Source organism: Oncorhynchus clarkii, chromosome 16 (genome assembly GCF_045791955.1).
Source record: "Oncorhynchus clarkii lewisi isolate Uvic-CL-2024 chromosome 16, UVic_Ocla_1.0, whole genome shotgun sequence".
NCBI lineage: Eukaryota > Metazoa > Chordata > Actinopteri > Salmoniformes > Salmonidae > Oncorhynchus > Oncorhynchus clarkii.
Window position 1 is genome coordinate 51,599,638 of NC_092162.1, and position 17,785 is coordinate 51,617,422.

General features: G+C 41.6%; 2 protein-coding genes across 2 annotated transcripts in view; one reads left to right on the plus strand and one right to left on the minus strand.

Moving 5' to 3' along the window:
• LOC139367690 (probable G-protein coupled receptor 173) overlaps positions 1 to 5,448 on the plus strand; it is a 13,188-nt gene extending 7,740 nt beyond the window's left edge. Inside the window, exon 2 of the mRNA XM_071105979.1 lies at positions 4,055 to 5,448. Within this exon, the coding sequence (XP_070962080.1) occupies positions 4,285 to 5,448 (1,164 nt within the window). The 5' untranslated portion in view covers positions 4,055 to 4,284. The remainder of the gene's footprint in view (positions 1 to 4,054) is intronic.
• Positions 5,449 to 11,621: 6,173 nt separating this feature from the next.
• Positions 11,622 to 16,873, minus strand: LOC139367691 (histone-lysine N-methyltransferase SUV39H1-like). The gene is made up of 6 exons (XM_071105980.1): positions 16,831 to 16,873; positions 16,072 to 16,217; positions 14,705 to 15,367; positions 14,344 to 14,490; positions 13,823 to 13,952; positions 11,622 to 12,788 (listed from the first exon to the last, which is right to left on the minus strand). The coding sequence occupies exons 1-6, from the start codon at positions 16,847 to 16,849 to the stop codon at positions 12,655 to 12,657; spliced, it is 1,239 nt and encodes a 412-aa protein (XP_070962081.1). The 5' UTR covers positions 16,850 to 16,873; the 3' UTR covers positions 11,622 to 12,654.
• Positions 16,874 to 17,785: the final 912 nt, after the last annotated feature.

Genomic DNA, 17,785 nt, shown 5'->3' on the forward strand with positions numbered 1-17,785 from the left:
GAGTCAGCTTTGGCACAAAGAAGAGCAGTCTCATTTGAGTGACACGTCTTGAAGTCTGACCGATTAGTGTCAAGAAGATCGTTCTGAGAGAGATAACGAGAGAGTTGGTCAGAGAAAGCACGCTCAAGTGTTTAGGAAAGGAAAGAATGAAGGGATACCGATCAGAGGGGTTGAGTGTTGGTTTCTTGAGAAGAGATACTCTGGCCATCTTGAAGTCAGAGGGGACGCAGCCAGTGGTCAGGGATGAGTTGATGAGGGAGGAATGGGAGAAGGTCTCAAGAGATGGTCTGGGGAAGGGAAGAGGGGATGGCTGTCGAGTGGGCAGGTTGTCGGGCAGCTGGATTTCAGCAGGATTTCAGCTGAAGAGAGAAGGAAGAAAGAGGTCAAGGCGTAGGGGAGTTCTGTGGGAGTGGGACCAGTGGACTCAGTATGCTGAGTGAATGAGGAGTGGATGTCATCAACCTTTTTATCAAGAGAGGAAGGAGGGAGAGGAGGTGGAGAATTAAGGAGGAAGGAGAAGTTGGAAAAGAGTTTCCCAGGGTTGGAGGCAGAGGCTTGGAATTAAGAGTGATAGAAAGTGGCTTTAGCAGAGGATACAGAAGAGACGGTAAAGAGGAGGAAGTGAAAGGATGATAGGTTCTCCGGAATTTTAGTTTTCCTCCATTTTTGCCTAGCTACTCAGCACCCTCCCCCTGCGAGGATAAAGTCTTTGAGCCTTTTTCTAAAATGTTTATGAGATTGGAGAACATATTGGGAAGTACATTAGACCATTCCAAGTCGAAAACCTGGTTGCCTCTGCCCGGAGGCCGCAAGTGAATCTTCTAGCAAGACAATAACCACAAGCGCACACCAAAATCCACAAAGAAATTGTTAATTTACAACAAAATCAACATTTTGCAATGGCCATCTCATTCTCCAGAATTGAACCCCATTGAAAATGTGTTGTTTGAATTGAAGAGGGCAGTCAATAAGCACAGATGAAGGATATAAAGGATCTGGAAAGATTCTGAATGGAGGAATGGTCTAAGATCCCTCCCAATGTGTTCTTTAATGTCATAAAACATTTTAGAATAGGCTCAGTGTCATTATCCTCGCAGGGGGAGGGTGCTGGAGTATTGAAAACAGATGATCCAATCATTTTGATCAATATCTTTTCTATATTTTTTATTACTTGTTGAACAAAACCTCTTTCTCTGAGCAGGGGGAGTAGTATAAAATAATATAATTGTTCTATTTTTTGGTAGCATACAATATAGCTCAGTATTTGTATTATTAATTTTATACAGTCTTTTGTCCTCATCTTTATTAAGGGATCGTTAGCTGACATGGTCTAGTTGATCTGGAGATTTCTGAATAGTTATAAATACAGTGCCTTGCGAAAGTATTCGGCCCCCTTGAACTTTGCGACCTTTTGCCACATTTCAGGCTTCAAACATAAAGATATAAAACTGTATTTTTTTGTGAAGAATCAACAACAAGTGGGACACAATCATGAAGTGGAACGACATTTATTGGATATTTCAAACTTTTTTAACAAATCAAAAACTGAAAAATTGGGCGTGCAAAATTATTCAGCCCCTTAAGTTAATACTTTGTAGCGCCACCTTTTGCTGCGATTACAGCTGTAAGTCGCTTGGGGTATGTCTCTATCAGTTTTGCACATCGAGAGACTGAAATTTTTTCCCATTCCTCCTTGCAAAACAGCTCGAGCTCAGTGAGGTTGGATGGAGAGCATTTGTGAACAGCAGTTTTCAGTTCTTTCCACAGATTCTCGATTGGATTCAGGTCTGGACTTTGACTTGGCCATTCTAACACCTGGATATGTTTATTTTTGAACCATTCCATTGTAGATTTTGCTTTATGTTTTGGATCATTGTCTTGTTGGAAGACAAATCTCCGTCCCAGTCTCAGGTCTTTTGCAGACTCCATCAGGTTTTCTTCCAGAATGGTCCTGTATTTGGCTCCATCCATCTTCCCCTCAATTTTAACCATCTTCCCTGTCCCTGCTGAAGAAAAGCAGGCCCAAACCATGATGCTGCCACCACCATGCTTGACAGTGGGGATGGTGTGTTCAGTGTGATGAGCTGTGTTGCTTTTACGCCAAACATAACGTTTTGCATTGTTGCCAAAAAGTTCAATTTTGGTTTCATCTGACCAGAGCACCTTCTTCCACATGTTTGGTGTGTCTCCCAGGTGGCTTGTGGCAAACTTTAAACAACACTTTTTATGGATATCTTTAAGAAATGTCTTTCTTCTTGCCACTCTTCCATAAAGGCCAGATTTGTGCAATATACGACTGATTGTTGTCCTATGGACAGAGTCTCCCACCTCAGCTGTAGATCTCTGCAGTTCATCCAGAGTGATCATGGGCCTCTTGGCTGCATCTCTGATCAGTCTTCTCCTTGTATGAGCTGAAAGTTTAGAGGGACGGCCAGGTCTTGGTAGATTTGCAGTGGTCTGATACTCCTTCCATTTCAATATTATCGCTTGCACAGTGCTCCTTGGGATGTTTAAAGCTTGGGAAATCTTTTTGTATCCAAATCCGTCTTTAAACTTCTTCACAACAGTTTCTCGGACCTGCCTGGTGTGTTCCTTGTTCTTCATGATGCTCTCTGCGCTTTTAACGGACCTCTGAGACTATCACAGTGCAGGTGCATTTATACGGAGACTTGATTACACACAGGTGGATTGTATTTATCATCATTAGTCATTTAGGTCAACATTGGATCATTCAGAGATCCTCACTGAACTTCTGGAGAGAGTTTGCTGCACTGAAAGTAAAGGGGCTGAATAATTTTGCACGCCTTATTTTTCAGTTTATGATTTGTTAAAAAAGTTTGAAATATCCAATAAATGTCGTTCCACTTCATGATTGTGTCCCACTTGTTGTTGATTCTTCACAAAAAAATACAGTTTTATATCTTTATGTTTGAAGCCTGAAATGTGGCAAAAGGTCGCAAAGTTCAAGGGGGCCGAATACTTTCGCAAGGCACTGTAGCTCTCTTAAAACAGGGGTTTCCACACTTTTTCATTCGGGGCCCCCCTTTCCAGCATTGGGAAACATCACGCGCCACGTCTATTTCTATGGGCACCATCACTGTTCATCACTGTTCAGAGAATTTTGCAGGTTTAAAGCGTATTTCTTGCAATTCTACACATTTTGTCAGGGTGCAAATAACATTTTTCAGTTTTAAAGCAAATTTTCTTGCAATTCTAGAAATTTTGCCATGTCATGTGATATTTGAGTGACAAAAAATTGACAACAGTATGTATGGGTTAAAAAATTTTAGCTGACATGGGCTAGTTGATCTGGACATTTCTGACAAATTATAAACAGCTCTCTAAGGTCTGCAATGACTGACATGACAAGAGGAACTGATGATGCACTATCCAATTTCAAAATTGCACCTTGTGCATTCTACTATTATAACCTTTAAGAGTAAATTGAAAGCCAGCGTGAGTTTGTTGTATTATTTATTTTTTGGGGGAGGGGGGACCCACGGGCCCCAGAGTTTGGGAACCACTGTGCTAAATGACATAAATACAAATGTAAAAAATGCTGCTGGAATATCTTCCATATTTTTTTGTATTAAATGAGCATACAATTTAGCTCAGTATTTGTATTATTTATTTGATATCGTATTTTTTGCTCATCCTTATCAAGGGATCCAATCATTCTGGAACCCGCTGTATGTAAACTGGGGCTACTAGGGCTAATCATCTACATATAGGTAGTTAACACTTCATACTCTTACCTAACTCCATATTGGCCTAGCACGATATTGACAGTTAGGTAATCATTGCATATCATAACCACTACTTCCGGAAATTATGACATTTTACAAAACAACTGCTGCAGTCCAGCTAGGCCAATGCTGGAATCATAAAAGCATTGCATTTTACTATTAGAAAAGCCAAGAGACACACACCTCTCATATTAACCGTATACAGTATACTCCCTGCAAACGCTTACACTGTATTATTCCACATTGATGTCAGACATGGAAGTCCATCCAAACATTTAATGCTTGCTGTTCTTACTTCCTGTTTACAGGAGCTGAAGCTGTGAGAAGAAGAGGCACGAGAGGTAGAGCTACAGGAAACAAGGGGCTTAGTGAAAAATGGGGCAATGCGGACTGAAGCGCTCCGGTTCCATGTGAGATCAAAAGGAGAGGCAACCACGAGGACGAACAAAAGGGCAGCTGGAGGAGGAGGCGGAGGAGGAGAGGGAGAAGGAGGAGTGGATTTCAGGAGAGAAGAGGGCATAACCTGGGAGACAAAGGGATGGCCAATGGCAACGAGACCAGTGAGGGGCTCGGCGGTCCCCTGGCGGCGGTGGTGGCCACAACGGGAGGGATGGCAGTCGGGGGCCCATCGTCAGCTGTGTCCACCTACATCAAACTGGTCCTACTGGGGCTAATCATCTGCATCAGCCTGGTGGGGAACCTGGTGGTGTCTCTGCTGGTCCTCAGGGACCGGGCCCTGCACAAGGCCCCCTACTACTTCCTGCTGGATCTGTGCCTGGCTGACACCATCCGCTCGGCCGTCTGCTTCCCCTTCGTGCTGGTGTCCATCAAGAACGGCTCGGCCTGGACCTACAGCGTGCTCAGCTGCAAGGTGGTGGCCTTCATGGCCGTGCTCTTCTGCTTCCATGCCGCCTTCATGCTGTTTTGCATCAGCGTGACGCGCTACATGGCCATCGCCCACCACCGCTTCTACTCCAAGCGCATGACCTTCTGGACGTGCGTGGCGGTGGTGTGCATGGTGTGGACGCTGTCAGTGGCCATGGCCTTCCCACCTGTCTTTGATGTGGGCACCTACAAGTTCATCCGCGAGGAGGATCAGTGCATCTTCGAGCACCGCTACTTCAAGGCAAACGACACACTGGGCTTTATGCTGATGCTGGCTGTGCTGATCCTGGCCACGCACGTGGTCTACATGAAACTGCTGCTCTTCGAGTACAAGCACCGCAAGATGAAGCCCGTCCAGATGGTGCCAGCTATTAGCCAAAACTGGACCTTCCATGGGCCTGGCGCCACCGGCCAGGCGGCAGCCAACTGGATCGCAGGCTTTGGTCGGGGCCCCATGCCGCCCACCCTGTTGGGCATCCGGCAGAACTTGCACAACCAGAACCGGCGCCTGTTGGGCATGGAGGAGTTCAAGGCGGAGAAGCAGCTCGGCAGGATGTTCTATGTGATCACCCTGTTGTTCCTGGTGCTGTGGTCACCCTACATAGTGGCCTGCTACTGGCGGGTGTTTGTTAAGGCCTGCACCATACCGCACCGGTACCTCTCCACCACCGTATGGATGAGCTTTGCCCAGGCAGGGGTAAACCCCATTGTCTGCTTCTTCCTCAACAAGGACCTGAAGAAGGGGCTCCTGGCACACCTGCCAGCCAGCTGTAGGACTAAACCTCATCTGCCCCGAGAGCCTTATCGCGTCATGTGAGGGGGACGGTGGGCGGTCGTTACCTGGGGAGGGGGGGTCTGGGAATTGTTTGGTTGACTGAGGGGCCATTTGAGTTGTTGTGGCCTTTGATTCAGTGCAAGATGATTTAAAAGGGGTGGGTGTCAGTCTGGAACTGTTGAGGAGGTTAACATTTCAGAATTCCATTCACCTTCATGTGATGTATCTGGGTTTCTCCTTGTCAGAGGAGAGCAGAGGTATTTCAAGCTCATTTGGGATGTTCTAAATTGTTTTTCTAAAGTCTTATTGGGGGATTATTACACACAGTAACAGGCATGTGGTTGCTGCAGTGTAGAAACCATGAAACCAATTGTTGGTCTAAAATTATTATAGAAAGAATGTATGATTTCCACATTTTATTATCAAACCAAAAACACCTTTGACTTCAGCTTATAGATTTGGATTCATTTTTAGATCAGTTACATTAAACTGCTAACTGCCATTTTTTAAATATTTTTTTTATATAAATGGCCTTCTCCACACAGAAAGAATAGGAGACTGAACCAACAACAAAAGTGTCCATCTCAGATGCATGTATGTATTCTTACTTTTAATGTGGAACAAGTATGAAACTGCTTCCTTCAACTGCTTGAATCAAAGGCATCAGTAACACAGTTAAACATATAAAACAGCATATTCAGGCACTCTCACGGGTTTATGTGGTGTTTCTCAGATGAATTATTAGGTTTATTTATTTGTCCACCTTGAGATCTACATTAATTTTGATGATTTGAACAACTAATACCCTTGAAAGAAAACATGCAAGATTTAGTGAAGTCGACGGAAGTAGAAACTGACAAGAGGCTATCATAGAAAGTCAGCAAGAGTTATTATGGCATGGTCATACGTTACGAAAATGTGCAAGTAACATTCTCATTTGGTCTAACGAGCACCTCAAATCAGCGAACAATATGAGATGGGAAAAAACACGTGTTAACAAGAGCTGCCGTGGAGAAAAGTTTGATCTTGTGTTCATTAGCGTTGAACAGAACGGAGCTGATACTAATTGTGAAGTGTTAATAGTCAGACAGAATTATGAAGTGCATGTTTAGGTGATATTTGTGTTATCCCATGATTCCTGAGGATAACTTAAACAAAACAAGGCCCCAATCAAGGACAAACTATGAGAATCTGAGTCCATTTTATAACAGAAAGCCAATGATACATTGACAGAAAATGCGCAGTGCTCTTTCTAAATTCCTGTTGCTGCAGGTGGTATTGTTACAGATGATTGAACACCTTGGAAGTCTCGCAAATTGTTTAAAAAGACAGTTGATAGTAATGTTCATAAAAGCTAAATCAGAATGTTTATATCTTCAGATAGGGATAAAGTTATTTATATTTGATGACATCATCACTTCACACGAAGGTCTTGGAAGAGGGGGGGGGGGGGACATGCCCATTTCTGTTTTTGCACATTGGAGTATGATAAATCTTAACATGATTTAGAATTGAACCAGAGTGCTAACCAGGTGTAGGCCAGGACACAGAGAATGTAATATTTTAAGTGAATGTCAAGGAGAGGTTTGGAACGGGATACTATCCCTTTGTGGGTACAACTGTACGTTTCTTTTGGTTTTCTAATTGTCTACTGTTGTCTGCAAACAATAACAATGACACAAACTAACAATAACAGTGAAAAAGCAACATAACTTTGAATTGTTATTTCTATTATCTGGGTTATGGCCTTACTCTGTCAAAGAAAAAGAAAAAAAGGTTTGTTTCTAACCAATGCAAGGAAGAGTTGACAGCTGTATGCCTCTATGTGTTGAAGTAATAAACATCAAGGGATTATTCCAACTAATGGGGAAACACAACACTGTGTAATTAATGACTTTCGGTGGGAACACAACTCTCCCCCTCGCAACCTAAAAGTAAAAGCTCCTGTCAAAAACTTTAACAAGGATGGTATTAGAGAAAAAACACTTGCCAAATTGTAACACTGGAGTGTACAAAGGACAGAGGAAACTTTAATCCAAAACGGACAATTAATGGAATTAACAAAAGCCCTTCCTGGATTATTGTGGATTTCTTTCAGAATTTTTGTTGTTGTTTCTTCTCTTATCAGTGGGAGGGGATGAGTCTGGTGTTGTGTATTGATCTGTGAAAACAAGGAATGAAAAAAAGATGTGTGAATTTTGGGGTTGGTTGGTGTTGGGGGGGAAGGAGGGAGACCGGGAGTGATTTTTTGATAAGCAGAAATGCCTGACAGTGCTTTTTTTGTTGCTTCAGGCACACTACCTTTTGTAAATTAACTGTGACCTCTGTACTATTTAATGTGTATTATATGGACCATGGACTAACTTGGAATTGAAGGCGGGCGGGGAGGGGAGGGTCCCGGTCATCATATTTTTACCATGCATGTGTGTGTGAGTGTTTCTGTACGTAAGTATGATGGTGTGTATGTTTAGAGGCTAGACTAGAGGGATGAAAACCAAGGATATTTGGGGAATAAGAATGGCTAGAAACACATTGCATTTTGAAAAATGTCAGTCCTGCAAATGCTTATTCAAGTATTTTTCACCCTCAGCCTGTTCCTGACACAGATAATTGAATGTGCTAAAACCAATGAGGTTCATTCAAAAACCTGATGCAACGAGTGTCTTCTTAAACCATTGAATTGCACATTTTTTACACGTGCAGTTCCTCTAAATTGGACTACAGAGCCTTCTGTCTGAATGGGGATTATGTTACTGCTTGTATGGGAATATAAAGGTTGAAGACAGTTTGAGATTGTCTTGGGGTGAGTGGTTCTATCCACACAGACACTATGATTATTGCACTCTTATTCATTTCCAATGTGTCTCAGTGAAAGGAATAACATCATATAAAATAATGTTATACATGATTTTTGTTTGGTTTGAAATACACTGCATTTTGTTAGTCATAGAACTGATTCAATTTCTATCTCTTCTGTAGTGTTTGGGCTTTGTAAAAGCCCAAAGCCATCCAAAAGCCAATTTGACTTCTGAATATTTAATTGAATGTTTCATCTAAGTTCATGGATTTTACAGTGTAGCTGTAGTTATTATGACCCTGTATGTGGAGAGACTACATACATACTTATGTTGTGAATTTAAAATAAGAAATGTCACATGTGTGCATCCACAGTGTTATTATACATGAAATCTATGAAAATACAGAATCATAAGAATAGTCTCTGGATAGTAGAACAAATCCTGAATTTCAGAACTTAAACACTTTTTTTTAACTTTACCCTTTAAACTGGACCCCAAAATGTCAAAGATCACAGAACAATCTGCAGATGAATATCAAACGTAAAATACAAGAGAAGGTTTGAAGGATACCTATATAAATGTCTTTAAACCCCTAAATATTATGGAAGCAGCAAGTCAGAGTGTGTGATTTCCATTTATTTCTTGTATTATTTAAAAAGAAAACGGTTGAGCTGTTAAGCATGTCTCTGGCCATTTAGGATTTTTGTTGTTGGTTTTTGTAATGAAAAATAAATTTCCTTTGAAACTATTGACAGATTGCAATTACTAAATGTAACACATTCCTTATGTGCAGATATGGACACAAGATGTAAAAGTAAGGAGCAAGTACAACATTTTATTCTATGCCTTGAATTCAAAGACAAGACACACAAATTTACAACCAGTCGTCAAGACTAACGTCACATTAATTTGAATATTGATTGAGGGCATAAAACATTCTCAGCTAGAGTATGTTGCTCCTCACCTGGGATATTAATGCTAACACTTATTTTGTGTATTGCACTCATAATGTTTTTTAGCCCACGCAACAGAAAGAGGACATAACCCCGCAACAAAAGTATGAGTTCACAGGGTTCATACGGTCTTCCTTTTCCATGCCTTGTTATCCATATTTAAGGTCACCAAGTTGTCAAGAGTTTACAAAGCCCCAGATTAGCATACATTTTGTCATTTAATCTGTCTTTTAGATGATCAGCACTTGTGGGTAGAAAGAAGCTCATGATCAGTTCGCAGATCCATAATATTATAAACTATGTTTCAACTTTTGATGTCATCTTTCCTTTATACCTACTTTTGGCATCAAACTTGGGAAGCTTCCCCTCAAATTAATTTACAACTGATGCTATCCCACATGCTTGAAATTAAATAGACATACCTGTACATAGTGGCGCAGCGGTCTAAGGCACTGCATCTCAGTGCAAGAGGAGTCCCTACAGTCCCTGGTTTGAATCCAGGCTGCATCACATCTGGCTATGATTGGGAGTCCCATAGGGCGGCACACAATTGGCCCAGCGTCGTCCAGGTTTGGCCGGGGTAGGCCATCATTGTAAATAAGAATTTGTTCTTAACTGACTTCCCTAGTTAAATAAAGGTTAAAATAATGTATATATTTTCTTCAATATGACCAAAGTATTAAACAAATCTAGATATTTCTAATGGTTCTTTAGAGAATGAATATTTGTCATACAGGTTGCTCATCATTGTTGATGAGCAACCTGAAAACTACTCTCTAGTCAGTCCATTCATATAATCAAATCCCTGTTCTTGCACATGCCTGTTCCGGACAGGGGCAATCTGGGTGCTTTGGTTTATTCTCCATTTCCATCTCTGATCCTCCATAAATCCAGCCAATTCAAAAGGGTCCCAGGCATGCCCTCTCACCAAGCAGACACCTAGCCTAATGCAGCCCCCCATGGGTGTCCTGCTGCCCCAGGTTCTGCTGCAGACATCTGAATTCCTAAGTAAAGCTAATGCTAACCAGAGCCAACTGCCTGACCAGAAGATTCTGAGGACTGAGATATGATAGTCCATGATAGCTAACAGGGAGCAGCCTCGTTGCATTTTGAAAAATGTCAGTCCTGCAAATGCTTATTCAAGTATTTTTCACCCTCAGCCTGTTCCTGACACAGATAATTGAATGTGCTAAAACCAATGAGGTTCATTCAAAAACCTGATGCAACGAGTGTCTTCTTAAACCATTGAATTGCACATTTTTTACACGTGCAGTTCCTCTAAATTGAGAGGGAAAGGGAAAAGTTCCTCTACGTTGAGAGGGAAAGGGAAAAGTTCCTCTACGTTGAGAGGGGAAGGGAAAAGGCCCTGTGCTGTGCTCACTAATGCCAGTTACTGCCTATACATCCTTGACTAAAAAGAGCTCCAGTACATATCCTTGAGCCAAGAGCGGAGGGAGCTGTGGCCTGGTGATTTCATCTGATAGAGTGGGAGGTGAAAACAGGCAGTGGAGGGACAGAGAGGGAGGAGTGTGTTGTGTGTGACATACATAGAGGGACAAGCACTACTCTTCACTGAAAGACGGATGGAAGATACAGGTATTGCTGTCTAAATGTTGATAGAACAAAATTACTGTCGACCAAGACATGTCATATTTTTGCCAATTGAGCTAGTGCTAATACTTAATGTCAGGACAACTATAAACGGAAAGTAAACATTTTCAGTTATTGGTTATCACCAGTATAGAAATCATGCTACAGGTTTTTAGATATGTAAAAATAAAAATAAATAAATGAGAACACCATTGCTTGATGTTGAGTTTAAAAACCTAAAATATCTACATTCTGACCAGATGAAAGCTATCCTTTATTGATGTCACTTGTTAAATCCACTTCAATCACTGTAGATGAAGGGGAACGTACAGGTTAAAGAAGGATTTAAGCCATGAGACAATTGAGACATGGATTGTGTGTGCCACTTAGAGGGTGAATGGGTAACACAAAATATTTAAGTACCTTTGAACAGAGTATGGTAGTAGGTGCCAGGCACACCGGTTTGTGTCAAGAACTGTAACGCTGCTAGGTTTCACACTCAAGAGTTTCCCGTGTGTATCAAGAATGGTCCACCACTCGAAGGACATCCAGCCAACTTGACAACTGTGGGAAGCATCCCTGTGGAATACTTGACACCTTTTGGAGTACATACCCTGACAAATTGAGGCTGTTCTGAGGACAAGAGGGGGACTCAATATAAGGAAGTTGTTCTTAAATGTTTTGTACACTCACTGTAGCTACAGCAGCACCATATTATTGGGGGATTTGATGTGAAGTCATAGGAATGCAGCTGCACCATCTAGTGGTGTGGAGGTTGTACTCAAATTAATTGTAAAGGTTACATTTTGATTCAGCTACATTTACATTACACTTTTAGTGCTGCATCACTCAAAATATTGTCCAGAAGAATAAATCAGATTAAAACTTTTATTTACAATGTTTTTGCTGGCTGTAAACTTTTAAAAATATTTTTGATACAAATGAACGTGAATTAAAAAAAAAGTTAAATATAAATGACTAAGGAAAAAATAAAATAAAAAGGAACAGCTTTGTTTGGCCATCACATTACTACATGAACAATAATATTGACTTCCACACAAAGGACATTTCTCATCTGATTCACAAATAGGTTAAACCATGGAGAGCTGTTTCATGGTGTGGCTTGTTGTGAAATTATACTGCAGCTCACAAACAACCAATTGAAGGACAACAAAATGGGAGTGTCAGGGGGGATTCATTCACATTTAAGAAAAAGTAGGCCAATTCCAAAAAAAAAAAAAGCACTGGGACAGTTTGGAGGTACACAAAATTCCAAAACATTATTTTAGGACAACATACAGCACTATCTACAAGAAGTGGGGAAGAATTGCAACTTAATCATTTTCTCAAGTCATTGAAAGCATATCAGTATAAAAGTACACCTTTTACACCTTATGTTTCTTTCTAACAATGAGGCTTGAAGCTCAAACTTGAGACAGGAAGAACTGCTAGTGAAAATGACTGGGCACCATAGAATTTGCAATGACTATGTTCCACTGAATTTATAGGTTGAGATTTTGAATTCTCAAACACTGACAAAATGTAGACTGACAAGTGCACAACAGATATGTAAGCGCTGAAGAAATTCTAAAATCCAGATGTGTAAAATGTATGTTTAAGCAGGTTCATTTAGGTCATATTGGCCATTGTTTTACTAAAATGGTTTACCAACATACTAGATACATTTGGGGACATTTAAAATGAAGTTAAAAAAAACAATATTACAAAAATGCATCATATCACTTTTGATATCACCCAACGCACCAACGAGGCTTAAAAGTTGATGAAAGTAAAAAAAAGAAAATAAAAAATGTTGACAAATACAAATAAAGCCGTACAATTTTCATAACTCCCCGAAATATCACACAGTGTCTGTTCAAGCTTTGATGTTCCGTTTACAATCCATATCAGAAGAGATACTTCCGACATGTGTCAGATCCACACCGGCACTCCACCCGAATCCGCTTTTTGGGAGAGCTTGGGAGTCCCGCTAAACTGAAATTTGAGTCCATCCTTGTGCTCTCCGCATCGACTGGATCAACTGCAATGACAATGTCAAGAGTCAAATTCAGCCAAGACAGCACATCTGAGATATATGCGTTATGGTTAGCTCACCTGCACCACATAATTGTTAAACTGCTTAACAAGCCAAATATGAAAATTGTTTTGCCCAAGCATCAAACACACTCAAGACTGAAAAGCTAAATAAAGTTTAATGTTGAAATGTCCAGTGTTCATTGAAATTGTATAACTCAATGTAATTAATGTGTTACTGTAGTACAACAAAAAAGGGGTTTCCCAATTGCACTCTCCTACCTAGCCCTGAAAGGACTGAGTTTAGGTAATATGACACATTTGGTGCCCACTCCCACCTTTATAGTTAGTGAAAGTAGCTAGCAAGTTACCTGCAATGCACACTAGCAGTGATGGGTGATGACAAAATGACAGAGCCTATTCATTTTCAATGAGCCAGGTGAAATGTGCAAAGCGAAGAGAGCGATGCAAAACAATTGAGAAAGCTGAACTCTATGCAAATATCCAGCAATATTGCGTCACGATTACCAATAGAGGCTCACAATAGCTTCCAGCCGATGCTGTATTGGATGTTGATTAATTCACTACCGATCGTGCTGTGGGCTTGCTGCTCGAAAGAATCACCCACATGGTGAACAACTGTTGGAAAATCAAGTGACTTGTTGCTTTCGGTTGATATTAGTAACAGTAGCTGTACCTTTAATGTGTAAACTGTCATGTTGAGGTCATGCTAGTAGAGCCGGGACGAAACCAGAAACGCGATACTCATTAGTATCGTGGCAAGTAAACAAAACACAAAGCAGATTTACCTTCTTTAGGAAAACAGCCATAATGTTGGAAACAAACATCATTATGTTGTCATCCAGAGTCCCATGTATTTATTTTCTAAGTTATAATACACTATATATTTGAAATATAGCAGGTTTTTAAATGACCAAAGCAATTGGTCTGCTTTGTGTTTACATTTTTTAAATGTAAAAAATATATTTTTCCTAGTATCGTCACAGCCCTACATGTCAGGCAGTAAAACTTCACACTTACTTTGCATCTTGTAGTCAAAAGTGAGCTCTTCTCCTGCCCTGATGGGGCGTGTTGAAAATAAAGCTATCCTCGGGAGCCTCTCATCCAGGTTGTCTATAAACACGTTGTATACTTGCAGGTTGGGGTTGCACTGCAAAACAGAGAAGAGACAACTTAAAAGGTCCATACTTTAAGGTTACATTACAGCAATTAATGCTTTATTTCAGAATAGCCTACTGCTTATAATACATTCATAAACACAATTCTATTCAGATTTTCATACAACTTTGAGAAAACATGCTCTATAATAGACAAATTTGCTGCACTTCATGCTGCTTGAGGAAGCATATTACAGTGCAATACTATAACATCCATGGGTTGAACCACTTCCATTCTGCGGTGTCTACGATGCGACTGCTTTCATTTGCACCTAGAATACTAAAATATACTACTACCAAAAAGGTACGACATGGTGCTTTGGCTACTCTGCAGGTATGCCTCAGGGTTTGAAAGGTGAACATATATGATAATGTGCCACTCACACTGTGGTTGACAAAGTGGGAGATGTTGCCATGGTGAGCAGCGTCCACTGTATAAACGTCCTCCACGTAGTCCAGGTCAAACAGGTAGGTGGCGCCCTGCCGGTCGTACAGGTGTCCTCTCTTCTCCGCCTCGTCCGATGTGATGATCTTGACAAACAGATGCACACACCACTTCAGAAACTGTTCACAAACAACTGTAATAGAAACACAGCACTAGCACAACGTTTGTCTAATGTTCTTTGTCCATTACTCCAATCCAATTTATACATTTTCATGACAGAATAGCTCATTCTGGTAAATGCAGTTGACATAGGCCAATACATTTTACCCAAAGTATTGGCCAATACTTTATACTACTTACCTCTCCAACGTACTCCATGACAAAGGTGTTCTTTTTTATGTGCTGTAGTGCGCGCACGCCCCAGCCTCGGCCGTTCCCAGTCTTGAAGATGCACAGGTCGAATGGAATGCCCTTCTGGACCACTCGGTTGGGGCAGTCAGAACCACAGCTGCAGCGGGTGTTACACTCGTAGATGGGCTCCCCGGCACGCACACGCACCTGGCCCTTGTCAGTGTAGGCCAGGCGGTGGAGGGAGGCCCCGGGGCAGCAGCCTCCGACCGGATCACTGAAGCAGTCCTTACACTCACAGCCAACGGCCATCTCATTGAGCACGATGCCCTCGCCCACCTTATAGGTGTTGATGTAGGTGAAGTCCCTGGGCGGGCCGTCCAGGTCCACCTCGTTCAGGACAAAGATGCGGCCTGGGTGGTTGCGTGTCTTGTTCAAGTCGGCCTCCCAGCGCTGGAGCCTCTGGCGGAGTTTGGCTTTCTGCACCAGGATCCAGGCTACGTCCTTGTCCAGCCGCTTGGGACAGGTGGTCCGTCTCTTTTGCCGCCTCAGCTCACGCTCCATGTCCTCATGGAACTGAGTCATCAGCTTCTTGCACTTGAGATTTTTGCGGGGCTCCCAAGTGTTGGCCGACTCAGGGAAGCCCTTCCATTTGACCAGATACAACTCCTGCTCCTGATAGATGACAAGAGGACACATGACTTGGATTGCGTATTAAGCCACAAAATAATTATATTGAACGTGGTACATTTTACAGTGAGGTCCAAAAGTATTGGGACAGCGACACATTTTTTGTTGTTGTTTTGGCTCTGTACTCCAGCACTTTGGATTTTAAATGATACAATGCCTATGAGGTTAAAGTGCAGACTGTCAGCTTTAATAGTAATTTTGGAGCCACTTTTATTGTAAATATGAATAGAGTATGTTTCACTTCTACATTAATGAATAGTTATTAATGAGTGAGAAAGTTAGAGGGATAAATATCATACACAACCCCCCCCCCCCCCCCCCCAAAAAAGATGCTAACCTGTCCTGTTATTGGTAATTGTGAGAGGTTAGCATGTCTTGGGGTGCCTCTAACTTTCTCACAATTCATTCCGGATTGCTTGTACTACAAAATGGCACTACATTTTTTACCCTTCATTTCTATTGAGTACAAAATAATCTGAAACCAAAACAAACTGCAAATGCACCACATACATTTGTCGAGTTTACAAGCTTGATGTAGTCATTGCGTGCTGTAACTGCTGTCTCTCTCAGTATCCATATGAAACCAAAAGTTAAAGGAACCACACCAACTGACAGTTGCAATGCTCGAGATAACTCTACGGAGGACTTGTCCCAGCCTTCATAGTCCCATTGTGAATTAATTCACTCACCTTAGACTTCTTGTAGTCACAGAGGTACTCAACCTCATAGTCATCGATGTTATGCTTGTTCACCTGTAGTTCTTTACAGTGGAGCCTTTCCCGGCGGCAGACAGCCTGCAGGTCGTCCAAAGACAGCTTGCAGGATACGCTGCAACCTGCAATGTTGTAATTGTAGCCACCATGTTTAGCTAGCTACGTTAGCTAATAGTTGCCAACTGAGTTGGGTTTAGAAGGCAACAAATGAACGAGACAATTAAATATACTCAGCTTAAACATATTATTTGTTCTAATTTGGAATTGTGCAGGCTAACGGGTTATGTGAAACGCTTGCAAGACAGCTTGCAGACACTGCCAGACATTTCTAGCTAACTAGCTCCTCAACGAGGTCTGTGTTTTGGCGCGTTATGAAGTTCTCCGTTGTTTGCAAGTAGCTATGGCTGTCTGAAAACAGGTCCGAATTTACGCTTTATAGTGCCATGCAGTTTACGATCATTTAGTTACTAGTTATTCGATATCCGTATGCTTTCGTTTAGCTTTTAATTAAAACGTTATCCGCTACAATTAATTTTTTTAAAGACCACACAATCGAAGTGCGCAGATAGAGCTGCTTACTCAATGTCATTGTTATTGCTTTATCAATGCTAAATATTCCATGACAAGCGTGTATTAAAGGTCACAGAATTAAGTGTAACATTTGATCAGTTCAACCAGCCAAAATAACCTCAAAACACAACAAATATACACGTATTAACTTCCCACCCTCCTTACCGTTCAAATCTTCCGCCATGTTTTCCGCACCGCCAAAATGGAACAATCCTTCGATTGGGGTAAAGACTTTCGAGGAAGCAGCTGTTTCATGCTGTTGATTGGATGGAGCATATTCTAGCGGTATTTCTATTGGAGCAGCAAAAAACTGTTCCTGCAAGCGAAGCTTTGTAAGGATGTAAGTATTTTTGCAAGGTCAGCAAGGTATGGAAAGAGAAGAATATGCATATTCTCACTCTAATGTTCAGATAATATTGGTGAGAAAAATACATGTATATTCTTATTTATTAATTAAACCATTGGAAAAATGTGTATCACTAAGAGGTCACAGTAGACACATTGTTTCAAAACGTGGCTCTTACTACATGCCTGGGGGAGTTACAGTAGCCAGCGTAAACTACTTCATATTTGTTTGACATTATATTTGACAATATGAGACCTACAGTACACTACATGGCCAAAAGTATGTGGACGCCTGCCCGTCGAACATCTCATTCCAAAATCAAGGGCATTAATATGGAGTTGGTCCCCCCCTTTGCTGCTATAACAGCTTCCACTCTTCTGTGAAGGCTTTCCACTAAGATGCTGGAACATTGCTGCGGGGACTTGCTTCCATTCAGCCACAAGAGCATTAGTGAGCTCGGGCACTGATGTTGGGCGATTAGGCCTGGCTCGCAGTTGGCGTTCCAATTCATCCCAAAGGTGTTCGATGCTGTTGAGGTCAGGGCTCTGTGCAGGCTAGTCAAGTTCTTCCACACCGATCTCGACAAACAATTTATGCATGGAACTCACTTTGTGCATGGGGGCATTGTCATGCTGAAACAGGAAAGGGCCTTCCCCAAACTGTTGCCACAAAGTTGGAAGCACAAAATCAGCTAGAATGTCATTGTATACTGAAGCCCGAACCATGAAAAACAGCCCCAGACCATTATTCCAAACTTTACAGTTGGCACTATGC

What these genes read in the sequence shown, in the direction of transcription:
- LOC139367691 (XM_071105980.1), bottom strand. An exon ending in TCATGGAGTACGTTGGAGAG is followed by an intron (nt 14,491 to 14,704) that starts GTAAGTAGTATA and finishes CTGTTTGTCAAG; the next exon opens with ATCATCACATCGGACGAGGC. An exon ending in TTTTGACTACAAGATGCAAA is followed by an intron (nt 12,789 to 13,822) that starts GTAAGTGTGAAG and finishes TTGTCATTGCAG; the next exon opens with TTGATCCAGTCGATGCGGAG.